Source organism: Halichoeres trimaculatus, unplaced genomic scaffold (genome assembly GCF_033239565.1).
Source record: "Halichoeres trimaculatus isolate MK-OKI-2021-1 unplaced genomic scaffold, fHalTri1.1 fHalTri1_scaffold_5, whole genome shotgun sequence".
NCBI lineage: Eukaryota > Metazoa > Chordata > Actinopteri > Labriformes > Labridae > Halichoeres > Halichoeres trimaculatus.
The window spans coordinates 27,187,542-27,214,883 of record NW_027437183.1 but is presented as its reverse complement, the minus strand read 5'-3'; the positions used below and the strand labels follow the sequence as shown (position 1 = coordinate 27,214,883).

Sequence of the window (27,342 nt, the reverse complement as noted above, 5' to 3'; positions counted from 1 at the left end):
AACAACAACAACAAAAAAAAAAGACTGAAAAATAGAAGAAAAAATGTATTTCTCATACTGAGGTTTTAGTAAACCCTTATTTCAGGCTCTATTTTAAACACTTTGTTTTAGCTGCTGTCTCTTTAAGTCTCCTTGCTCAACAAACCCCTCTCCGTCTGATTGACCAGTCCTATGTTGCAAAGCTGTGAGCATACCTTAGTGTTTGAGGCCTGCACCTCCAAAGTCATGAACCAGTTAAGAGATCCTTATGCGATGACATCTTTTCAGCCATCATCTTGTGAAGATCTTGGACTATTTGCAGAAAGCACTGAGTATTTTACAGACACATTCCTACAGAATGTAAATGTAAATGTTGGAGTGGTTGGAAAATGTGCACACTTTCAGTATGAAAATCCAGCATTGTTACTTTAATGTTTAAAATATGGGAAAGGACAGTGCCCCATCTGTAAGATGCTGGTTATCCTTGCATTCTGTTTAAAAAGTTGGAGTACAAATCTGCATTTTATTTATAGCACTCACTGAGCAGTGAACCCTTTTAAGTTGTATGTTGTCTTTGAAGTTGCAGTATGTAATATTGCAGAGAGGTTACACAGTAGTGAATCACAGAAATATTTGCATGAACAAATAAAACAAGAATCAACCAAAATGAAGACATCCTCAATCAAAAATGTGTGTTTACACTACCAGTTCATTTTTATGAAAGCAAGCTGCACTGGAGTAAATTGGATTGAAGTGGGTCCAATCACATTAATTTTGATCAATCCTTGTGGACCCCTGCCAATGAATAATGTCCTCCTACTGCACACTCAGTCAGCATAAACTATGGCTCTGATTTATAAAACCAAACGTACCAGGACAACAGGTCTTTCTAATGAATCTGACTTTTGTTGACTTTGAGTGCAACTAAACATCTCCAGAACAAGTGAGAGATATTTCAGTATCAACATTTCAAGTGTATAAGGAATATTTATCCTATGGTTGTTTGTCATGCTGAAAAATACAGGCACATCCTCGACTCCTTAGAGTTGTTGTTTTCTGCAGTAAAATTGCTGAGCCAGCAACAGTCCTGGATCAACATGTTCCTGACACACGCTCCTCTTTCTTTTGAGCTGCAGTGTTTGTTTGTTTGTGAAGCATGTCAGCGTGATCTCAGACTCGGGTTGACAGGTTGGGTTGGCAGCAGGGCGACCAGCTTGTCTGTCTGCGATGTCAGCAACACTTAATGCTCCAACTTCAGTGGTGGCAAACACATGAAGGGAACCTGCTTGTGCTCTGCACTCTGCCAAATGTGGTTGTTCTGTGAAAAATGTTTCTGTTGTTTTGAACCCAAGAAGTTCCTCTGTGTGAATCATGAAACCTCCTAATGTACCTGTTGCTGTCCCCAACACTTTCTGTTTTGTCTCTACATCTCTCATGCTGTCAAACATTTTTTTAATCCTCAACTTTTTGCTGTTTCCTCTTCATCAGTGCACACCTCTTATTTCTGTCTTTCAATCTGCCTGTCTTACTTTTTCTCTCTTGAACGCTCCTCTAAGCTATTTTACTCTTTTTTCCCTGCTCCTCTTTCACCTCCTCCCACCTCCTCCACCTCTGTCGTTCTTTCTCAGCAGAAGATCTTTCCTATTCATTATTTATGAAGGCTGGAAGACTACGTTGTGTAGCTGTCAGCTGCAGCAGACAAGAGTGCTGTTTCTTCTGCATTAGCCTGCACTGAGATCCAGGAAAACGTTTGTTTCATACGACCTTAAACAACCATGACATTGTCAACGTTCCTGTGAATGTTATTTCTCACTACTCTGATCATAAGTTACTTCAAAACAGCACGTGTTTGCAAAGAGAGACTCAAAACAGCTGCATCAGGATGTGGCATTTACACATTTAGCACTTTTTTATCTGCAGCTTATGCATTGTGGGTCAGAGTGTTCTTCTTTTTGAGGGTTTTCCCTGACAGGCACAGTGAGCCATGTCCTCAGTAACGCTGTGGGATGTCAGCATGTTAGCTGTGACTAGGTAAGGTAGAGCGTGTTAGAGGAGGCTTAGATGAGGCTGTAATTGTACTGTCAGTGACAGGAAGGTATAATGTGAAGGTGACAGCTTAATGTCACATCTGTGACCAAGAAAAAAAATTATCTTCCGGCATGATTCATTAAAAAAATCTAAATTTTAACAACAGGGTTTGTACAGGTCCTTGAAATCCTTGAAAATGCTTATGTTTTCATGTTGTGTTTTCAAGGTTCGAAAAGTACTTAATTTTCTATTCAAGTGCTTGTGAATGCTTGAATTTATAATAGTATATAACTCACTATTAACAGCTTCCTAACTCAACAGATCGATCAAATGGAGAGAAATAAAATGAAATAATATTGTGGGGGGAAAAAAGTTCCCTCTGATGGGCTCGCGGGTGTGACATAACTGGTCAGTGTATATGTGCGTTGTGACGTCTACTCCATGAGGATTGTTCATAAAACAGCATGCCGGGAGGCTGCCGGTTCAATGAACATTGGTTGGAGAATGAAAAATACAAATTTTGGATAAAACGTGGCTCACACCCCCGTGCAGCATACTGCAATGTCTGCAAAAAGGAGATTGCCGTGCAAGCTATGGGCGAGTCGCACTCGCCAGCCACATGAGAGGTACCCTGTTAGCCCTACATGTTAATTAGCCAATTAGCCTGCTACCTGTTGAAGCTAACCACCTTTTTATGCTACATGCTAGGCATGTGTGATGAAGGCACTGTCCCATTTAATATGAAGGTAGTTTTGCCCTCGGGTGTTTGTCGGGACAGGTTATAAAATGACCACGGTCAGGTGGTGACGAGTTTTGTCTACAAATACCGGGTCGTGCCTGGTCTGAGCATACGACCACGGAGTAGGACGCTCACCCTTTAGATACAAAGGAATGAAACGGCGTTACTCATTGAGACCCGGCACAGACAAACAACAGTCATGTGATAACCTGCCCCGAGCATCAAACCATAAAGGTTAGATGGCTCGTTCGTGCTAAAGCCGCGCTACCGGCTTGGTTTATTATAAAAGTCAGAGATGTAACTATTTAACTCATTGTTTGAGAATAATAAAAACCATAGAATTGATACAAAAAGTACATCAAGTAGGCTAGATAGACAAAGCGAAGATGATGAAATCTACAGCAGCTCACTGAGTGCAAAAGGTGCAACAATAAAATATGATTAAAAAAGAACAATAAAATGTTTATACATATACACACACACACACACACACACACACACACACACACACACACACATATACACATGTACATACATATAAACTTAACAACTTAACTTTAAAGAGCGTTTTGCAAATTATTTTTTTTGTCAATTAACACTTAAATTTGTCTATTAATGTCTGTAGTGTAAGTCACTCATTGAGTTTATCTGTCATATGACACAAAGGGCTCAATTTTAGAGGAAGAAGTGTCTGTTTGAAGTATAGCTGTTAAAAATGCCTTTGTTAGTTTTCCCCTACTGAATGGGATGGATCACATTTAAGTTAACTGGTTGATTCTTTTTTATTTGCAGCAAACAACTGAGTTAATATGAAGTTTTATTAACAAAACAATGAAATTGCCATTTTGTTTGTGCATCAATTTCTTAACATTATGAAATAAACACCTGCTCACAGTACTTGAAAATTGACCTTGAAGTTCCTTGAAAAGTACTTGAATTTGACCATGAAACATCTGTATGAACCCTGTGACAAGAAAAGTCATTTGAGAAATCAGCTGCTTTGAATCTCTGACATAACATAAAGCTATGATTAAATATTCTTGAGGGCTTCCCTTCGTACTGCCTCGCTGTTTGTCAGAGGAAGGAGTTCAAGATTTTATCCTTTTCATTCAGTGTTGATGGTTACCTGGCTCCAGTTATATTCTTAGCATGTAGTCCCCCAAAAACCCTTTCATGAATTGAATCCTTGGGCTGTAGTTCTGTCTCTTTGCTGCTCCAGGCTAGAAACTAAATGGACTGTCTTTAATGCCCCTGAGAGACTTCATGTCTTCCTTTAACTGTTGTCTGAAAACCGGTCTTATCGATAAGGATTTTTGATTTTCTGTGAGATTTGCTACATTAATTCTTTCATTAACATTCCTTTTTCTTCTTCTTGCGTTAAAGCACTTTATTCTTTTGCTTAATGAGTTTTCAGAGAAGAGAGTTTAAAAGTAATTTTATCATTAAGAGAAAATCTCACTGATTTACCAGCTCATAAACCAGATCTTTGCTTCTTTAAAACAGTCTTTAGAGTGAATTGATGCACACTATTGTTTTCTACTTAAGACCACAGTAAATCGCAGTCTTCGTCGAACAAATGCTTCTAAAACTGTGTCTTTAAGAGGTTTCTTACCACACAATAAAATCAGAACATGAAAAATGAAATTGAAGACATGAGCTAATTCTGCGTGTTTTCCTGTGGTTTGCATCTTAATCTGCTCCAGCAATCTGCTTTGAGCACCAAACATCAAATTTTGTGTCTGCTCTAATTTTGATCCGCTCTTAATGCCACAGTCTTTTCGCTTGCATGCAATCTAATTCAGACAAAGCTCATGAATGGCAGGCTTTGACTCAGCTGAGCTAACTTCCAAGTACAATGATTCTCCAGAAACTAGGTAGATAACTTGCCAGATAGGACATAATGAGAGAGCAAGAAATTAAAATCAATGTTCAAACAAAGTGAGGCGTTCATTGCATTACATCTAAGAGATGATGGATCGTCAAATGATAAACCATCAATCCCCACATCCCAGGCTGCCTCTTCATGTAGAGTTGAAGCTGATGTGATGGCGTGAGGTAGAGGTAAAACATGGACACACACCCACACACACTCTGCAGTCTACAACTTAATCTTGCTCATCATAGGATTACCCATCAATCACTATGGTGTAAGACCAAGACTTTATCCGTTGACCACTCATTTCAGCAAACCAAAGTGGGCCATGCAGCAGCGCTCAGCCCTGACATCTGGTGAGACTGGGAGGGTGGGTCATGACACAGCTGGCAGTAACGAAGGGAACTGGGTTACTATCCTGAGTAAGCAGGTCAGAGCGATGGATTAGAGTCTCACAGAGGGCGGCTGGGGTGACTTTAATGGAGAGATCATGATGAATAGCATGATTTCTTGGCTGTTGGAGTACAAAGGGTAATCGTTATGTGGCGTTGTTGCAGATCTGATATTCCAGCTCACTGCTGTTTCATCTCTCGCCCTGGCTCTGTTCAGCTTTAGGTCTCTCTCAGTGCCTACCTCTCTTTCTTTTTTGATGTAAGACTTAAAATCTCTGTTGGACATGGACCAAGCTTCCTTCATACCCCATGGTAATGCAGCAATGTAAGAGAGAAGGCGTTACATAATGGTTCACACACACACACAGCGCTCTGAAGCCTTCAGGGTCACTGGGCAGATGATATTAATGACTTCAGACAAGTTGTCAAGAATGACACATGGAGGCTGTGTCACTGCGTAAGCAGCCAGCCTTTTGTCAAATGCTTTTTTTCTCTCTCCTCATTAATAATCTTTCTTCAATGACAAAATGCAAAATAGGGCTCAGGCTGAGTCTCTCGTTTATAGTTTGATCAAATTCAATACATTCCTACATCCTTTGCTTATAGCCAAGAATCATTTTTTAATTTGATTTCCAAGTGTAAACAAATCTGATAAAAATTCTGCATTGGGTCCCCAGGCAATAAAATCTCCATGTTTTCTGGACCAGCTGAAAGCTTGATTTTGTCCTCGGGGTGTGAAGGCTGCGGGGTATCCTGATCTGTTTTGACATGATTGTATGCTGCGCTCGTTCTGCTCTGTCCAAGATGTCAAAAGAGACATATGGAGAGTGCAAGTCATCTCAGGAGAGTTCTGTCTCCAGTTTATCCTACGTTTCCTTCTCTCTTCATCCTATCATTCCTCTGTAGGCTGACTGCATGCTAAAGCAGTTCAGCAACAGTACACATTTGAGCCCATTTAAAGCTAGCAAGAGGGGAGCCACCTGGATCCACAGACAGACGTTTGACTTTACTTTGACTCATTCTGACACTGCAGACTACCTTTTCATAATAACCAGGGTTGAATGTGCAGTTTGCTCATTTTTATGTTGTCTTTTTGATAAAATGACTTGATAATGCAGTACTTTCCCTCTTTACTGACTAAGAGGTATTGACATAAGCTATAATCCTTTTTTCAGTATTCACTGAGCTCGAAACAGTGAGGCTCACGTCTGCTGGATTAATGCTCCAGCTCTTGTACCAAAAGAGATGAATATTTGGAAGTTAAATGACGAGTCCTGAAAAGCTGTCATATAAAGGCCCTGTGATGACTTAAAAAGTGATGTTGAAATAGTTCAAATTTTATGTTTGCCTGTTCATAATTCTCAATTTAAAATGAGATTATCAGCATCAGAATCAGTTGTTTCTGAATTCTGTTTGTCAGTATCTGTATTAGGGTTTGACTTTCCCCAGAGAACACGAATCCATTTGTGGCACATAGACCTAAAGTCCCAATGACAGCGCTAGACCAGCTGGCAAAGTTTAGCAGTGACAAGCAAGATCTGTCCTTTTTTGTAAAGAGCAAAAAAAAGATTTCTTAGATTCATTTTGTGTAAGAGCAGATACTGGACTTGAATGGTGAAAAAGAAAAAGGAGAAAAGAGCAGAAAAACCTCAAAAGAAGAGTGTCTTTCAATAAAATGAAGAGCCAGGTCACATTTTGTCTGCTTGGTGAGGCTGGAGTGTGTAGATGAGCACTTGTAGGACATAACCAGGACTCATTAACGTTACAAGTAATGGACAAGTCTCAGAGCAACAGGCTGTGAGTAACAAGGTTACTAACAAAACTAAACAAACGTGAACAAACTCAAAAAAAGAGACTAAACAAGAAAACCTGCTTGAGAAACTAATTTAAGCTAAACTGAAGTTGTAACCAAAAAGTCTAGACAAAATGAAAATAAACTAAAGGAAAATGCTGAACTATACACTTAACTGTTAACTAAAATATGCTTCAAACCCCCAAATCGAGTTTACAAAATTTAGTATTTGTTAAGTTTCAAACAAGAGTGCTGCGTAACTGTTCATAAATGAATCACGTCACGCATTCAGATTTTTTAAGAGAAGATATTTTTTGGGATAAAGCACAATTGCAAAGAAAGAGGCTGAGCTTTTCTTAAATGATTGCATGTGTCATTCAGATAAGGGTTCGTGCAGATAAGACTTGTGCACAGTAACATTGTTGCAACCTAACGTTTGTTCAAATGAAGTAAAGCATTTGTTTTTTTGCTGATTCGTACAAGTTTAGTCCATGCAGAGCTTCGCAGTTCTTCTGCAGTCCAGACCCTGAGTTTTTAATGTTAGTGCTGAAGATGCTTCATACACTGAAATCTGAACATTTCAAGTGAAGGCCAAGTCAGACTACAGTGTCACAAGTGTCACAAGGGTTTGCAGTGAAGGCAGCTGTGGAATCACCCTCGGGTGATGCAGGGTGTGAAAACAAGGTTGCGGGATGTAATGCAAGCCAATTATTGATGAGGTGTTTGTTCTTAGCAGAGCTAGGGTGTGTTGGTAACATTCGGTAACAAAACATTTGGAAAAGTTGTGAGATGACACAGCTAATGATGTAGCTGTGAATGGAGAGCAGTGATCTTTTTAGACTTTTCTATGAATATAAAAATGTATAAATCAGTAACCCCGTTTTATTTTTTTTTAGCATCAGGTGTTTTGACTGATTGATGTACTGTGGATAAAGTTGTGTTCACTATTTTCTGCTCTGAGAAGCTGCAATGATAAAATCGTGTTGTCAAAGTTATTGTGTAAAGTTCATTTTAAGTTCCTGTAGCAAAAAAAAAATAAAAATCACCCAGTAATGCTCTTTTATTGTGTTGAGATTGAACTTTGGAATAAAAGGTATCCTTTCTCATTTTCTGTCTCATCTTTCTTTTTATTCACTGCATCTGCTTCCACCCGTATCCCTCTCTTACTTTGATTCTCTTTTGTTATCATGAATAGTTGATAGTCTGTGAAACATCACCATCTGTGCTTTCAAACTATCTTTCAGTGTGAGGATAACGGGAAAGGAGAATAAATTCTTAAATTATGGTCTGTATCAGTGAAGCAGTGACATTGGAAGCTGAATGTGACAGTAAACAAGGATATCTGCACTGCATGCATATGACTACATTATGTTTCTCCCTGAGGAGAGATTCACTGTTTACTATTTAGTCTGGGAGTGCTACAGGATTTGAATATAATTTGTCACTGTTGACCTATCAGCAGTCACCTCTTCAGACACGTCAGAAAGAATTCCATTTGCTCCCAGCAGAACATTACACCTGCTGCATTAAGAGCCTCATTACCTGGTCTGAGAGCAGCTTGAAGACACAAGTGAAGAAGCTCTTACTCTTTATACAGTACAGGAAAAGACTGTTATCAGGAGAGAAATGCACCAAAGACCTCATTATGGAGCTGAGTGGCTGTTGGCTGTCCACCTGCTTTGGCCGTGCACTGGCTCTGTGTTGTGTTAGTTCACATGTCAGCAGGCTCGGCTGCACACTGAAGAGTGGTGGGGCTCAATAATGGCCCTGAGACAGTTGTATTTGATGGAGCAGGCTGCTTGGCAGTGAAAGTTTGATAGAGAACATTTGTCAAGGTTTCATGGCTGACCGTGTGGAGAGAAAGAAAAAAAGGGAACAGTTATCTGTCTCAGTATTAAAGCTGTTCAGTGTTTTGGTTTGAACCTGCTGGAATAATATTCAGTGACATCAAATACAGTGGAGAAGTGATTTTTCTGCGTTTTTACTGAGAAATGAGCAAGTGACAAACTCCTTTACCTTTTGTAACTTGAGCTGAAAGACTTAAAGTACACGCACTTGTTTTCTTTCTGTAAATAAAGGACTTTGAAGTCAGTCTGTGTTGGCAGCAGATGACTTTTCGGAGTCTTTCTTTAGTAAAATGTTTAAACAACATGAGTTTTCCAATGAGGAAAGCCCTCAGACACTGCTACTTCATATCACCCTGCTAAAATCCTTCCATCATATTATGCCCTTGGATTTGAGACAAGCTTTGTTTGAAGCAGAAGTCCAATTGAAAGCTTTCTATTAGCACACACTGTATGATGGTTACATTTATATGACCTCGTTATTTTCAAAGTTATTAAACTTGCAAGTTTTGCTCAGCTGACTTGACTGACAGGTGAGCACACGATAGGCATCAAAAACTCTGTCTAAGAAACAGTCCGCGCCATGGACACTAAGCCCATATATTATACAGGTTCCATTGCAATAGCTTGGTGGCTGACAGCAACTGTTAAAACAAACATTAATGTTTTGTTTTTCTAAGCCTTCTATAATTTGTTTGATCCTGGAGCCAACGGCTGGGGAAAAGGATTGTCTCTGGATCCTCTTTAATGCTGTTTCACACATGATGGTAACATTGAAAGACTTAAAGTAAACAGTAGTGGCTGGTGTGTTACACACAGTCATTGCAGGGTTAGATAGGCCTAGATAGAGATATGCCTAAAAGATAGACCCGTCTCTAAGAGTCTGTTCAAGACAGAGAGATAAGAAGCCATTTACCCCAATCCACCTCGATGGAGGACCAACTCAAGCATCGCAGAGGCACCAGAGACATAAGTCTCAAGGAAGCAGAAGGATGTTAAATGGTTGCTTAATTTGGACCATTTGAGTTTTTCAAAAAGTGCTGGCTCTTGCACAAACTTTGCTCCTCACAGCTCCTACAGGGGTTTGTCTATTCTGGATGTTCTGAGTGGAAGTTATTTTGAAAATACAAGAGGAAAAAAAACTTCAGAAAGTGTAGACTTTATCCTGTTGGTTCACTCTGGGTGAAACTCATCCAGAGCCAGTGAGGCCTTGAAGAAGAGATATAGTGTAGTGTAGTGTAACATACAGCTGGAAACATACACAGCATGATCCTCTTCTCCTCCACTGCTCGCCTCCTCCATACGTCCTAAAATTAGAGTACAGAAAAGACACATTCCAGCCGTTCAATACAAGTCAGTGATAGACCTCAGGAGTCTTCATTTCTGTGTGTGTGTTCATACAGCTATGTGCCTGTGAATGTGTCAGTCAGCAGGTATTTCAGAGGGAAGGGGTATGGATAACAAAGCACCACAGGGAGCAGACAGAGCCAGTGAGTGTTTTGTTTTCTATCAGTGTAATGACATTAAAACTAATGGCTCCTGCTGTCTGTTCGTGCCTGAGTGTGTGTCTGTGTGCATATAAAAATATATTTGTGTGTAGGTGTTTAATATGTGTATGGAAAAATCTATTTGATGGATGACTGCATCGTGAGCAGGCAAAGCTTGTTTTGAGGCTGTGTGGCTGAAAATGAACTCACAGAGAAAAATAATGGGACCGATTCAGGCCTGTGAAATATCACAAACCTGACATGGAGCTGAGACCTGCTCTACTTTCCTTCAACTTTGAATGACTTAGAGACTTTTTATGCTCATTTCTGATTTTTTTTTTCTCAAACATAATACTCTATTGTTATGTTTGAAAATGCAGAACAACAGTCAGGTTGTATGTGTGTGCCTCTGAGACCTCCATCCCTGCCCTAAAGGAAGTACACTATAAGAAAAGACAGGAGAGTTGGCCCTTGGCACTATGTGCAAGGTGTGTTTTATGTGTTGTTATTGTAGATCAGGGGTGGCCAACCAGTCAGAGGCCAAGAGCCACAAAAATGACCGTGGTACTACAGAGAGCTACACCACAGCCGTGGTCTTACAAACACACTTCCTCTCACACATAAAGGAAATGACATAAAATGAAAATCAAAACATTTCCAATTTGCAAAACGAGATTTTTTGTGTTTGTTTGTGTGTTTAAATTTTGTACTAGAGAAGAGAAACTGAAACTTAAGTATCAACTAGTACACCCAAACATTGATCAATACTGAACCCAACACTGGCATCAGTATATCAATATTTTAGATAGATCAAAACACCGCTACTCATAGCTCAATATATATTTTTATGAATGGATTGAAGAGCCACACACTGAAAGGCAAAGAGCCACATGTGGCTCGTGAGCTGCAGGTTGGCCACCCCTGTTGTAAATCAAGTTTTCTTTTACTATTTGTAACGCATATTTCATAGATTCCTCTTTGTTACCTCTTTGACAGGAGACTAAAAATGACACAAACACACTCTCATTAACTTTAAGTATTTGCTGTAGGGCTGAATAGTTATCATAAGGTCTTAATTCACAGTGTAGGTGTTCAATGTACAGTTTTCATTTTCATACCTATCACATACGTTGTGTAAAATGCCAAAGGTGTGGTACTTACCTGCCCTAGGAGAGCACGTTAGTGAGACAGTCAGGTGGGCTTACATCACATGTTCTCTTTATTTCCTGACACCAGGGGTCATAAGCTACATTCGTCCAAGAACACTTTTTGATGTTTTCTTCTAATTATCCATCATTTTGATGAACAGGGTTGTAAAAATTCTGTCATAACAAACAATGATCTGTGAATAAAAAAAAATGATGTTGATACATATGAATTACATGTATTTGCTTGTCATCACAAAAGTAACTCAAATACAACTTGTAACATTAATTATATTGCTCATGGGCAGCAAGAAAAAATAATAGGCAAATTGTAGAAAATATGAATAATGATACCGACCCTGCTGTGTAAAGCTTTGTCAAGCAAAAAAACAAAAAACAAAAAAAATATCTCACACCAGGTGGGACGTGATTTTTTTAATTAAACAGAAAACTCAGAACTGTTTTCGTGATAAGTGCCAGGTCAAGTTTTTTGCCAGCTTATTTTAAATTCTGATTCTGCATGGATTTGAAGTGGATGCGCATTTTGGCGTAATCCAGGTCATGAAGTGAGAGAGCAGTGGAGGAGATCAGGTTATGTGTCTTGGCCTCTGACGGCTGACTTCTTGCGTCTCTTTTGATTTTATGGAGGCTAAAGCCACGTTCTGCTGCTGCACCACAGACTGTAATGACCACTGCTGCTGCTTCAGTCAGCGTTTGAAATTCTAAAACTATTTCACTCACTGAAGTCATTACAGGCGACAACCTGCTTCACTGGGAGGGAATCCTGGAGCATGGGGTCCCAATGTATGAGAGAGGTGGTGTCACCCCTAAATTCCACCGCACGCGCCGCGCCCTTGAAATGTTCTGCGGAGCACTTGGCTTCCATTGCAATTTATCAGGCAAATTCCACTGCACGTGCTGCTGAAGTGCCAGCACCCGCCCAGGTGCGAGAAGGTCTATTTTCTGCACGGCTGCTTCACTGTCGATAAGAAAGCACTAGACAGAAAGACACAGTGTGAAGTACCGAAAGATTCGAAAAAACACAATGCACAAACTCTCAAACGTAAATTTCCCCAATATGTTATAAATACGTCACATCTGGAGGCACGTGGATCAGGTAAACAGTCGGTCAGAGGGTCCCAGATGCAACACAAAGGCATGGATGAAGAGAAGCTGATCTTAGAAGGGGAGAAGTTTAACACTCTGTATGATCCCAAACATCCTTTTTATAAGGATACAGGCAGAAAGGATAAGGTGTGGACTGACATATCAAAAGTTATGGGAGTGAATGTTGATCGTGTAATATCCCTACTCACACGAGAGCCTGTGACTCTCCAAGGACCAGCCTTCCCCCTCTGGAAATAGCAGCGCAGCGTGCTGCTTCCACTGGGGTTTGACAATTGGAGCAAGACCATTGCGCTCCGCTGCGTGTGCGCGGCACGTCCGGTGGAATTTAGGGGTGAGAGTCATAGTGGTCACAGATGCGCCCCAACACATCATCTCCATGGATCTTGAGCGTGCTGTCAGCAACAAGCCGTGGCAACAACATGACAACATGACATCTAATTAATTATGCACGCTCACCACCAACTGGACAGGGGTCAACTGTAGGTGTTGTATGTGATTAATGAATGGTTGTGGGACAATGAAAGTGATGAAGTGGTTTGCTCTCTGGTTTTTTAATCTGTCAAAATGACGGACGACCTTTAGATTTTCCTGTTATTGCTCAAAAAATTCTGTCAAAGATGGAGAATAATCGGTTAACACAACCCCTGGTAATATGTTACGATTTGATGTTTTAATTTTCATTCCAAATATATGTTATTGTTTAGTGTTTGTCAGTGTTAACACACTCATATTAGCTGTATTGTAGCAAGCCACCAAGGGGCAGTTGCAGCGTTTTAAGTTTCATATATGTGAGGCTGCCAAGCTGTGGTAGATTTTGGCAAACACTGGCAGGAGAAAGACCTTCTAAATATATTTAAAGTTTCGAACATGGCCCTCTCAAAGAGCCTGGAGCAGAGAGTTGATGCAGTAAACAGCTTTAATGAAGAATGTACTCATGAGTATTTATAGCACCAACTTTTAGAAACGCTGTACCTGTGTGCCTCATTTGCAACAAAACTGTCACTGTTGCTGAAGAATGTAATCGGAGCAGTCGCCAACCAGAGTCTCTTCCTGAACATTCAGAGAAACATTTCTACTCAGAAATCTCAACACTCTGGAGCAAGCAGAGTTATTAACCCAACTTCATCTCAACAAGAGAGTGGGATGAGTATCTGCGTTCAACAAGTTTGTCATTATTTTTGATTGACGGCAGGCTATGGCACAAGCTACTTTTCAGGGGGCGTTTGTTTCATTTGATTTAAAAAGAAATAGATGAAGTGAAATAGTTCATCTCCTCAGTGGAGTATTTTTCATTAAAGGGGACATATCATGCTGAACCGTGATTTAATACTTACATATAAAAAATATAAAGTTTAAAACAAGACCTTTCACCCCCTGAATTTTCAAAAAATGAGATATTGTATTTTTTCTGATATCCTAGAACGAGATTTGATGCCTCTGAAAATAGGCCATTGCCATTTGGCCGCGATATTTCGACCTTCGTGACAACACCAGGATCCTTTCTTTTTATTGGAGTAATCTGATAAAGCAGCTCCTCCTCTGTGATGTCAGTTAGTCACACAACCGCCACCGAGGGATACACCCACCAAGAGCCGAGTATAAACGTATAAACTATACATGTTACAGTAGCGGTTTGACTCACCACACTGAAACGTCCTGAGAGGATTCGTGTCGAGGTGGATTTTCTTCCTCCTGAGCTGCAGAACCGTCTGGGTCTGACTCGGGGTCCAATACAAAAGGACGTATCCTACACTCTGACATTTTATTAGCGCTATCGGTGAAGTTTTGGTAAACAGCAAACTCGCTCGGTCTGATCCATTCAATGTGGCGATTTTGTAAATACTGCCATGCTGCAAAATCTGCCCCCTGGCTCTACCCCCTCCGCCCCTCTGATAGAACTGACCAATCAGAGCACAAAGGGCTGTGACGTTGTGAGGTTACTGGAGGTCATTCTCCAAACAGAGCGTTTCAACAAGATCTTCAGAATGGCCTAAAATGAGGATATTGAGAACTCTATTGTGGGGCAATGAAGGAACTAAATGACTTGTACTGAGGGCAGAAATGCTTTACAGGCATCCTAGTCTGGCATAGTGAGAAGGAGAAACAAGCATGATATGTCCCCTCTAATATTCAAGGGGCCGGATGGAAAGCTCTGGCAGGCCGGATTCAGACCCCAGGTGACATTTATTACCTTAGATAATGATACTGCTTTGGGTAAACGGCTGATCTAGGGATGCCAGTAGACGTGGACTCAAATGTTATTTCCTCACATATTTCAAATACCTTCTTCACCCAGGCCCAAAACTGTAGACACACTGAGTAGTGGTCCAAGTTAGTAAATGCCAAAAACATGTTTAATGTATGAATCTAGTATAACATTGAATAGAGGTAACATTTTGTAGCATGACTTTGACAAGCAGCTGAAGAACGATGAAGATGAACGTGCTATAAACAGGGGAAATCACTAGAATGAAACTGTCGTGACCTCCTTGTTAATGAAGAAAGCTGGATCAGGTTATTGTTATTCTAAATGAAGGTGCAGAGCCTGGAAATGAGCTGCCATTGCAGTGAGAAATGAGAGTCTGGCTCCACACAGCGCCCAGGGCGAAACACAGGCTCCCTCCTCCATAAGGACTCAACAGTCATAACTTCAATGTAGGATGAGAAGTCTATGAGACTAGTTGATCCCCAAAAGAGAAATATGCTAAGCAGCTCTGTAATGGTCTTTCATTGTGAAATGTGTGAAAGAACTCTCAGTTGGCCTTTTTCACTCATTTAAGCAGCTGAAGAACAGGGCTCTGCTAGATACTTTAACAATGCTGAATTACAAGTTTAAAGTGATTATAACCAGCTGTGTCATGTAACTCTGAGGGTTAAGAATGATTTAAAATAGGACACGTATCCTATGTTAGTGCTGAATTATTAACAGAGGAGGTTCGCTACTAGGTATTTACTTGATAGTTCTTGGAAAATAAGTCTGAAATTTAGGTGAGCAAGGAAGATCCTAATTTAAATTTGTCTCGTCTGATGCTCAGATATCTGGAGAACTAGGTGAACTCAACACGTCAAAAAGTCCTCCAAAATGACAGCCTGCCTCACTGTAAATATACCTGGTAACTGATACGATGTACTGTAGCATGTATCAGGTTTCTCTACTATTGTGATTTGTTTGGAGGGAGTAACAAGCAGCCACTCATTAACACCCGGATAGTTTACAGTGTCCTATTCAGTTGGTCTTTGTAACAGATTAAGATTACATCCATAAATAACTTTTCTCCCTTTGAGAGTCCTGCCAACTTCACCCCGAGCCTGAGTAACACCTTTTGTCAGGGAGCAGAAAGTTCTGGGTCATGTGTGGGCTGTGAGTGTTTTCTTGGTGAAGAGCCACAGATGTCTGTTCACCCTTTGTGCTGGAAGGAAATAAAATCTTATGAGCTTCCAGGCTGTCACTCTGAGTTTGCTATGTTTTCTGTTTTTCCCTTTTTTTTTATGTGTTTGAGAGTGGCTCAGACTCAGGAGTTAGATGTTGATCTAAAAGGATGAGACTTGTGTCCATAATTAGCGGAGAAAGTGGGTGTAAAAAAAGGTCAGCAACAGAATTTCAGGTCACTGCACATTTAGCCAACAGAAAAGACACAAGGTTGTAGAAATCAGAAGTTAATTCCTTTCTTTGTTTTGTTTAAGTTAAAGGGTTTCCCAGACTTAGCTGTGGCATAATGTGTGCGAGTTTGTACTGTTATTCTTTAATAAGATTCAGGGGAGTTACTATGAGAGGAGCCGTTCCACTAAGTGGGTTTCATGGCTCCGTATCATGCCTCCAAGCAGCACTGATGCATATGCAGTGTGTAGGTAATCTACTCCTGACCCTGCTGTGCCCTCTCCTCTGGACTGGAGGAAGCAGACAAAAGGCCTCGTGTGTGGCTGAGTATTTACTCTCATCCTTTCAGGGGCATGATTCATCATCTGTTTTACTTATTGATGAGGGCTCAGCTCTTCTCTGATTCATTCACACACCCACACACGTACACACTGTATAAATATATGCAATAACACAAACATAAAACAGCTTCTTGAGATGACAGACAGTTAGCATCAATGGTTGAAATGTTGCACCATTGGACCCTGTTCCCCATCACAGTAGTGTTTAGTTAATGGAAAGGGAAATGAGTATTGATTGATGTTTGAAAAGGCTCTGCTGGGATTCAGACAGAAGGGTTTCTGCTAAATGCTGAGGGCTTGTATCCAAGTCGCCAGAGCACTTTCTGATGTATTTCTCTAGGGATTATTTAACGTCAATTTAAAGTGCTTGGATAGTTGACTCTAATTGGCTCAGTGCCTCACGCAGTAATAGAACTTTGTGCTTCCCTGTATTTACATTGTTCTTCCTTAGACCTGGGTCTAGTCCAGGGGTGGGCAAACTTTTTGATTTGTGGGCCACAATGGGTTCTAACATTTGACAAAGGGGCCTGACCAGGAGCAGATGGATGGAGTGCTTTGGTAACCTATCAGTGTATCATTTGTTCATTCCATATCCGTTTTAGAATCCAAAATCGGAAAATGGATAACGACTTGTTATTCAATTTTTTTCGTTTTCAAATCAAAAATCAGAAAACCAATAACGGTCTATTTTTCGCTGTTTTGATTTTGTTTTGAAATTAAAATTAGAATATGAGAGAATGGAATTATCATGGGATTTTTAATCTGTGTATGGTTTGTTCTTTCGTTATTCTATTTCAAAACAAAATTAAAAAAAAATGAAAAAACAGACTTGTTTTTTTGTTTTTCTGTTTTAAAACCAGAACGGAAAAACTGAATTACTGAAAAACAGAAAAACGTGTTTTTTCTGTCCTGTTTTTAAAAATGAAAAAACAAAAAATAATGGAAGATTGTGTCAAAATTGTTTGTGTGATATTTTGATATTAAATGTGAACGTCTCTATATAAAAATTAGACAAATAAGTCACATTGAAGGTTCAAACAGACATGTTCCTGAGCTTTTTTTTTTTTTTTTTTTTTTTAATAAGTAACATATCGGTGACAACCCACTCCATCTCATCCGCGCGCATATGTGCACTTCCATGTGTTTCAATGAGTTTTGTTTTGTCCGCTTTCCTTTTCTTAGGTCCATTCATCTTTACAGAAGGGTTGATGGGTCAGAGGGTAAAGTGCAAACATGGAGTAATAGGCCTACGCTTCACCTCAACAAAGCCAATGTATCTACAGTGCGCTATCTAGTGGGAAAACACCAGAATTGCAGAGAAAATAAAACATTAACAAGGTTTAGTCATTTAATTTTTTCAAGTTTGGCGGGTCAGATTAAAACGTTTAATGGGCCGCATGTGGCCCCCGGGCTGTAGTTCGCCCATGTCTGGTCTAGTCTGTGAAACTGTGACCCCTAACAGGCTCAGATTTACACCTGGTTTGATAGGCTGTACAGTCTCCCTCTGTGTTCTGAATTGGTCCGTGTTTTATGGATTTATTTCTCTGTCAAGTCAGAGGAACCATGAAACACTGAGCAGGTGGACTGGGATGGACCTCGGCTGCCTTTCCTCTCTCCCTTTATAGGCCTCTTCTGGTTTCTGTCACTGTGAATGTGTGGGTTGCAGTCTGTGGCTTAATAATGTGTGGCTCTCTCTGCTGAGGTCTCAATGTGCTGAGGGGATGGCCGAGGTCTGCTGGACTCAGGGGACAGAATAGAAATAAATCTTTCTTGGCTGATTCTGTCCCAAAGGATGTAGAGGGATGATGGTCATTAAATAAAATGACTGCTGTCAGGTCTGCAAGAGTGCTCTGTCTGTGTCGCTGAGGAAACTTTTATCCAAATGAACTCAACTTAACATTACTTTTTCCTCTCATTTCAGAGAGTTCTGACTGGGAGTCTGGAAATTTCGTACATGGCAGAATAAACATTGTATGTCCCTGTTTCCATCAAAATAGAAATAGAGTAAAAATTGCTCAGTGAGATGACTAAAGGGTCAACAAACAGTTTTTGGGGCATAGATTGTAAGGTTAATCCACCTTCTATTGCTCCCTGTGTTTTAGAAATGGTGACACTCAAACAGAGTTTTACTTTAATACCATTTTTTGTTTCTGGTCAGCACACCCTTTATTGATTTTTCTGCAACAGCAAACACCTTATTCTCTCAGGAGGCCCAGCATGAGAAGCTGTTTTAGAAGTAGCAGTAGCAGCATAAACAAAGGCTTGCAACATAAAACAACCAAAGCCTTTACAGAGGGGGTATTGCATTTTTTCCTTCATACTGTCCCTCTGGTATTGCTGTTGAAGCTTTTCATGATTTACAGCTCAAAGAATCCATATTTTTTTTACACTGGGGATTTAGAAAACCCTAATTTTAGCCCCTGTCTGAAATGCTTCTTTTTAGCTGCTGTCCCTTAAAGTCTCCCTACTCCACAAACCCCCTTCACTCTGATTGGTCAGCTGTCTGAAATCCTGTCAGGTACAGAGCTGTCAGGTGTGTGAGGCCCACCCCTCCAATCAGCCACAAATTTTTTTTAAGCCTTCAAGAATCATACATGTGTGACAGAAAAGTGAAAGCATATGTGCCCTGGCATTTCCTCAGTCCCTGTATGTCATGATTTGACCTGACAGTTTGTTGCTCTGTATGTTTTAGCTTACTGTTTATGATGACATTTACAAATACAGGGACTCAAGGTTGTTTTGTCAGTCCTTTCCAACTGTTGTCCAATTCTTTTTGTTCTATTTATTCCTCGCACACATACAGGGCTCTAATTTCGTGGCGCAGCGCAGGGGGTGAAAGCCTGGCGCTCGCCAGCTCCAACCTGTTCTGTCCTCGGCGCAAAGTGGAGTGCACCATCCGCAGCTATAATTTGGTGACAGGCGCATATGTGTGCACATGTCAACAAAGCCTCAGAGGCAGGTTTCCAGAGTGTCAGGCACATTTTAATGCAGTAAACAATCACAGTAATCGCTATTTAATATAACTGTCTGAACCAGCATATACATTTATATCCATATTAATTTTCCCGTCGCATCTGATGTCAGATTAAAGCTGTTTTTCACAATGGAAAGTTAACCTGACGGCAGCTGGAAGTTTGATGCACATCTTACATTTAAACAATAAACAGCCTTAACATCTGACACTGAGTATATATCTGGCTTCTCTTTAATTTAATTCAAAGAAAAGAAGGAGAGAAAAGACAAAGAAAAAAGAGACAAAATAAATTTATGTCACTCAGGATTTACCCGTGATTTCCAATATTTCTCTGTTTTAGTCTTTATTTTTAACGTGATCTAAAGAGATGGAGTACATTATTGTAAGGAGGATGAGGCGGAGACACTGGGAGAGTATACAGTATATCACCAAAGGTTCTGCTATTTGGCGATGACAAACCAGGAGTGCAGGTGGGAGGGGTGGAGGTGTATGTGTGTGTGTGTGTGTGAGTGAGAGAGCAGGTGAGCTTGAGATGATGATTTTCATTCAGTGTTTTGTTTGGGCCTCTTTTGAGTTGGCATGATCACGGCCAACAGTTTGACCAGTGAATGAAAACACTAATCTTCATGGATCCGCGTGAGTGCAGCGTCCAGACAGACATTTCGTATTACTTTGCTCAAGTTGTGTGCAGTTCTACTCGTAATGGAAAACGTCAAGGCACAATTGTACTTTATGGAAACTTCAGAAACATTGCTCTTATTTTGCGAAAAGGTGTAATGGAAACACAGCTACTGACTGCACCTGTTTCAAATACGCTCACATTTTGATTTATCTTTCTCTTTCCCCAAAGGCTCAACTCTATTTCCCTTTCCCTCCTGATTTTGTTGAACCTTGTTTTGCAGCAGGTGTTGTGGAGCTAAAATTGTTTTGGGTTGACTTAAGAGATTTGGGAGTTCCAAGCCTCTCACAGCAACACATTAGTCACCCAGCAGCTGTGCTTTTCACTTTTGCTTCACTGAAGCCTGTGCTTACCTCTTCACATGAGTGTTTTGATATCTTTTATCCAAGATACATCCGTGGATAAAGTCATTAACACTCTCGAGTCTCTGGGCTGCCAGTGATGAGGTGTAATTTCAAAGTTCTGATCTCACACAAACCCTCCTAACACTTCTACCACAACAGTTTTTGCTGTTTCTTTTTCAGGTGGCCTATTTACCAATCTTCTATTTCCTTGTGCATAACAAATTACAGCTAAGCACAATTTCCATAATAGATTATTTCATTATGAATATTTCAGGGCAACACAAGGTAATTAGTATGATGAAGTGGGACCGGGTGTAATAACCCTCCCAGTTATAAACCTGTAGCCTCAGTGCAGGATGTCCCTTACTGATTGAAGAACAGTGCTGCCCTGTCATATTTCACCATGACACTGCTCTCTGTTTTTACCATTGCCCCCGAACTCCCCCGAAGGAAAAGCTCAATTTTTTTATTTTTTATGTAGTGCCAAATCAGGATAAGTTAGGGTTACCTTTCCTAAATAATGTGTCTTTACCTTGTTATTTTATCAGACACACTTCATAGCCTTGTTATTTATCTTGTCTGCACAAAAGCATGTCATTTCTGTCTTTACGTAGTCCATGTTTAAATATCTCCTCTGCTTTCTGTAAATAAACGCTTTGATCAAAGCTGATTCAAATAGCACCGTTTACTTTAAACTTCATCCTGATCAGTTTGTGGAGACTTTAATGCTGAATGGTGCCGTGCTCAAATCCTCCTCCTGCTCCTATGGGAGTCACCTTTCTGCTGTCTCTCTGGAACAGATCCTGTTGTTTCTCTATTTTTCCTCTCATTCCTTAAGATTCATCAGAGGAGTTTGTTGAACAAAGCTCAAAACCTGCTGCTTTTCTTAATCAATGTAGCGACTTAGACTGTGTTGATGGTGCCAACATGCTGAGCTGAAATGACGGCTTCTCTTCACGGGTAAATCTGATATCTTACAGGGTGTCCGCCGGGTCTTAAAAAGTATTAAAAGTTGATAAATCAATTGTGGGAAAATTAAGGCCCTTAAAAAGTATTAAAAAGTCTTAATCGTGATGGTATGGGGTATTAAATGTTATTGGTATTTAAGCTTTGACTCCAAAAGTATCCATGAATATTTCCTCCTTGTGACTGTTACAAACTAACCTGAAACGCCGGACAGACAATTCCATATATCCACCATGGAAATAGTCCATCTGATTTGAAAATGTTTTCAGGGTCTGAACCTTCAAAAATAACCACACGGACGATCATTCTGCTCGTCACACTCATCACAGACCAGCGTGAGGATCTGGAAAAAGCTTTAGCATCTCAAAATATTTCACTCCAGATCAAAAGAGTTTCTCAAGCCTCCTGAGAAAATTACTCTGACTTTTTATGAGCTGGGATTTTGGATTCTTACAATTTAGAGAAGGCGTCCCCTGATCCCAGTTGTTTTGGAACAAATTTTCTTCGTTAAAATCTCCTTTTTACTGGATGCAACGCGATGAGATAAGGTATTTATAAATACAGTTACATAGCGCTGTTGTTTGAGACATGACAACAAGCAGAGTTGTAATTTTGTGAGGCACTGGCTATATTTATCGCTAGCAGCCCAACATATCTTTAGGCTAATGTGACAGCAAACTCAGTTCGTACAGTAGTTTAGTTGCCATCCATATGCATTTTATGCAAGTTGGCCTTAAATAACTGTTACTTGTTGTGGTAAGAGGAATGTCAATTAACCTGTCTTTAGTTTCATTTATACTTTCAAGCTTTATTCCTTCTCAGCTTATCTAATTTATGCTAAAATGAAAACTACAATCATCAAAGATTGGTTGCTAACAGCAGCTTAAAGTCGCGTTAAGGTCTTAAGACTTTTTGAAAGGTTTGTAAAAAAGTCTTAAAAAGGTATTGAATTTAACCTCAGAATTTCAGCATATACCCTGTCTGAGTTTGAGCAGTTTGACCCTGATGCAGCCTTTTTTGTTTTGTACTAATCAATGTTGTTTTGAATTATTGGCCAATCAGATTCAGTAATTTAACGCAGCAGAATAATAACCATCAACATCATAGCAGTTTTTATCAAAACAATTTCTTCTCCCCTGGAAGTGGATGAGAGCTCACTGTGGAGGGAAACAGTGTAACAATCATGAGAAATGCTCTGACAGCCTCATTTAACACTCTTCACTTCAATGACAGTGTTAATAAGAAGCCTCCTCTTGGGTTTTCTTCTTTCTTTTCTAATTTACATCCTGGCTGGTATTTAGCGGTCCATACATCTCTCTGCCATTCCTCTCCTTCTCTTACGCTTCCCTCTCTGTAGCCTCCCAGTGGCCCACAAGCATTTTCTGCTCTTTTTATGGTTATTCTTAGCCTCATCTCAGAGTAATGTAGCTTGGGCAGACATGACAGGAGAGCCCACGCACGGGTTGTCTAATAGGGAGGAGAGAGAATAAGATGAGTAAGAGAAGGAGAAAGAGAGTAAGCTGTGGTGGATCTTGGAGCATGGCCTCATGTGGCTTGCTGATGGGCCTATATGGGTCCCCAGGAAACCGCATTTTGAGCCGGAGGGGGTTTCCTGTCAGAGCCAAGTACAGCACTGACCACAAGGCTGCAGCATGACATGAAGCCACAGAGATGACCCCTTCAGCAGCCTCACACTAAGAGGCTTTCCAAAGAGGCTGCGTGAGTGCTGTGATTATTCATCAGGCTGCACATGCAACATGTCTTATAAAGAGAACATATCATAACAATTTCAAGACAAATTTGGCTGTTTTTTTTATGTGCTCATTGTGACGCTCTTAGAGCTTCATGATTTTCCAGTAAAGATGTCCCATTTGGACACAATCAGACATTTCATCTTCAAAGATTTCTTACATTATGGATCATTTTGCTACAGAGGAGATCTGGTTTTGAAACAATACATGCGTGCACTATCTAGATGCGAGGGATGCTAACATTGTTTAGCTTTTTTTCTTTTCTTTTTTTTGCCTTGACTGAACTTGTTTGACTTGGATCCTCTTTTTCCTCCTCTTCCCCCTCACTCCTCCAGCTGATTTTTCTTGTTTTTCTGCAATGTTTCTCTCCTGCCTGTGTCCTCATAAATCTGTAACTGTTTCTCTTCACAGGGCATCAACATCGTGGGGCCCAGTAATGCCGAGCCCCCACCTCGACCTCCCAGTCCAGCCATGTACCAGCTGGATATCATCCTAAAGAAAGGGAACAACCTCGCCATTCGAGACAGAACAGGTAGGAGCTCTGTTTATTCTTCCTGCTGGCTCAGGTCGAGAGGTTTATGTATAGAGACAGCTCTATCAAGCCTCTATTCAGCCCTCTAAATGATAGAGACACAGTCTTGTTCTCTGTCTCCTTCTTAGGGTTGTTTTGTTCTCTGACATGAGCAGTGCAGTGTTGTTATAGCTTCAGTGTTTCTACTTTCTGTGATGCTCTCTCCAATTCTTATCCATGCCTTTTTCATCAATAGTAAAATCTTCTCTGACCATTATTTTGGTTATTCTTTTCACATCTTTTCTTTTGTCTCACATCTTTCTTTATCCTCTCTCTTGACTCACTCTAGTGAAAGGTTTTATTGAATGACACATCTATTCCTCTCAGCTCACTCCATTTCCTGTGTGAAATGAAAGGACTTTGCCTGGAATGGTTTGGCACATTTCTTGTACATCTCAGCACAAGAAAAATGGAGGCGTTGAGTTGAACTGGATCATGATCATGAACAGGATATTTGGTCTGGTGTCACTTCCTGAATACCTCTAGAGAAAAAACACTCCTATCTACTTAAGTAAAGTTTTCTCCCCACAGAAAAAAAAAACTTTAAGTTTAAGTAATGACTAGCCTTTGTTGTTCATTATGTACTATGCCTTACACTCTGACTCAGGTGTCCTCGTTTTTTTGATATTCAACTTGATGACTATAAAGATGAAGAGATCCAGCGGCCAAAATACACATGATGTGTCTCCAGTCTGTCCCCACTTCAGATGGAACTGGACAGGAAGTCAAGCACGGAAACTACTCATTAACATACAGTAACTTTCAAAATAAAACAAACCAGTATGAAAACCAAATCTTATTTTTCTAAAACAACAAATGGACATAAGATGTCAACAAATTTGAGGTTTCACAGCCCAACATAAATGAAGAGAGACACATCATTAGCAGGGAATTGTGGGAAGCATGAGAACTCCCAAGTCTCGCAACTACAGCTGTCTGGTGTCCTGCAAGGAGCCAGACTGAACATGCAGCCTCTGTGAGTTGGTGTACGCAGTCAACACACAAAGGAGCAGAGCGAGACCAGAAACACATCTGGTGTATTTCCAGGATAAGACAAAGCTGAGTGAAACATCCCTAACATCCTGCCCAGTTTACCAATCAGAAGCCGCATGCTACTTTCTGGAAACGTCATGCTAACCACTCAGTAGTAACCTGCTCCTGGTGCTTTGTAATGTCAACGTGTTTGGAAACAGCTTCAGCGGCACTGAAGTTAAGGGATTTAATCCCCAAGAAAAAATGAATGTTGTTGATTTGGGAGGAGTTTGGGTGTAAACTTGCAAAGGTGCACTAGACACAAGTACTGTGCACAGCATGTCGTGCTATAGTTGCAACACATGAAATGCATGGAGTGCATGACTAAAAACTCCTTTGAAAAGTCTTGTGAAAGTGATGATCAGGCACTATATAGCAGACAGGCCACTATTACAGCATATTTGGCCAGTGTAACTCCGTATGATAAGACACCATGAGATAATGACTGCCGGAACGCACCTCACTGCTAAGGACCTGGTGCCTGTTAACAAGGTCAACAAACATGGATTTAAAAGCCCCCTCCCCACGCTGGACAGAAGACACATGCATCCCTCCCACACCTACTTCAACCAGGTTGCCATCCTGCAGCTGTACGTGGAGTTTAAAGGAAAGGTGCAGAGCTGAAAATTTGGAGTAATACACCACAACCACTGAAATTTGTTTTTTGCAGGATAAGCGGACGTATCTGAGCTTGACTGAACATTTTGTAAATGACAAAAAAACCTGATCTTGACCTACCAACTGAAGTATAAGACTGTTAAGCAAGACCTTTTTTTCCCATAGTAGAATTATTTAATTTTGTTTTTCTTATCAGTACTTTAAAAAAAAATGTTTTGTAAATTAAACTTTTTTAACATCACACAATTAAAGTGATACTCCGGGATGGAACAAGTTGGGTCCTATCACAAGGTTTAGGGCAGAAATTACCCCTACAGCAGTGTTTTTGTGCAGCAGAAGCCCAGGGCGCTCACACCAAACACCCCCTCCCTGCTTCTCTGCCGGTTTCCTCTGCATTTAGATGGGGCCATATTTTACTTGACCAAAAACACAAATAAACAGACTCCCACCGAAAAAATCTGATATCGGTCTGCATTCATGCTTTATTTAGAGAATTTTCAGCGCGTTACTTTCACACAAAAACACAGCTAAATAAGGCTCTAGTTCTCATCGTGTCTCTTCGTCCTGGCAGACTACCTGCGTTTGTTTATATCTGGCACGCCGTGCGGGCGAACTGATACACGAAGCGGCGAGCACCTTGTAGCCAGCTGTGGCTCTGCAGCGGAGGTAGCGCCGTTTTACGACACGATGAGAACTAGAGCCTTATTTAGCGGTGTTTTTGTGTGAAAGTAACGCGCTGAAAATTCTCTAAATAAAGCGTGAATGCAGACCGATATCAGATTTTTTCGGTGGGAGTCTGTTTATTTGTGTTTTTGGTCAAGTAAAATATGGCCCCGTCTGAGTGCAGAGGAAACCGGCAGAGGAGCAGGGAGGGGGTGTTTGGTGTGAGCACCCTGGGCTTCTGCTGCACAAAAACACTGCTGTAGGCGTAATTTCTGCCCTAAACCTTGTGATAGGACCCAACTTGTTCCATCCCGGAGTATCACTTTAAGGATTATTTGCACTACGTAATTTTTATTCAAAACAGTCAAAGATGGCTCCATTAGTTCTTCAGTTGTTATAATAACTTTAAAGTATGTACATGCATAATTCTTTCTAATAAATACATTTGGAAGCAGTTCTTACTTTTTAGTTTTCACCCTTGCATTAGAATAACAGCTTTTAATGTTCTGATGGTATGAAGTTGTTTTCTTTCATGTCTGTAAATGTTCCTGTACATTGTGAGTATTGTACTGAAGCTTGAATTTAAGAAAATCATGAATCGTATTGAAATCGCAATATCTGCCAGAAAAATTGCAATTCAATCCTTTCCTAGAATCGTTCAGTCCTGGGACAGGTGGCCTTTTGCTCATTGTGAAAGCTGCCTGACCACCACCCTTATGCTGTATTTTAGCAGGTAATTATAGTTGGCGTTGTGGAAGGACCAGCCAACAGGAACAAGCAGGACCTGAAGTTCTCATGAAAAACTCTCACAGACACTTTGGGGTTTGGGTATGATACTCTCATTAAGGGCTGTAGCAGTCACCATGACGAATAAGAATGAGCTGCCCTGCTCTTTTCCCAAACATTGTGCCTGACTACCAGTCTGTCTGGATAATGAGCAGTGAGGTGCAGAGCTCACCTGTCCTGTCTTGAGCACATCTAGATAGCTCATTAGAAAGATAGAAAGAGAAACAGACTACAGGCAAACTACAGCAGTACAGAGGACTGAGTGGAAATGAAGACACATCTCTTAATGAATGTTTGTCCAAGAAAAGCTCAGAGAGGGCCTCCTCTAAAAGTTAATAGGAACAGTCAAAGACACATCTTTACATGTTGTCTGGTCATTGTTGCTCTTATGGTGCAGTGGATAAATCTCAGACAGACAGGATTTGTGGGATTTTCCATGAATAGATCAGTCTGGACTCCCTTTTTTTAGGGCATGGCTAAGGTTGTAAAACAGAGGGAGTTTTCTGGGAAAAGCAATTTAATTTTGCCTCTTATTGATTCACTAAAATCTCTTAACATGAATTATAAATGAGAAACAAATAGTTTCCAATTTTGGAAAACATTTTGAGGTAA

General features: G+C 40.4%; 1 protein-coding gene across 5 annotated transcripts in view; it reads left to right on the top strand.

Annotated features, from left to right (window-relative positions):
- mctp1a (multiple C2 domains, transmembrane 1a) overlaps nt 1–27,342 on the top strand; it is a 152,735-nt gene that overhangs the window by 37,210 nt on the left and 88,183 nt on the right. For all 5 annotated transcript variants that reach the window (XM_074670737.1, XM_074670736.1, XM_074670740.1 and 2 more), the window contains exon 2: nt 23,472–23,592. In XM_074670737.1, coding sequence (XP_074526838.1) covers nt 23,472–23,592 — 121 coding nt within the window. The remainder of the gene's footprint in view (nt 1–23,471; nt 23,593–27,342) is intronic.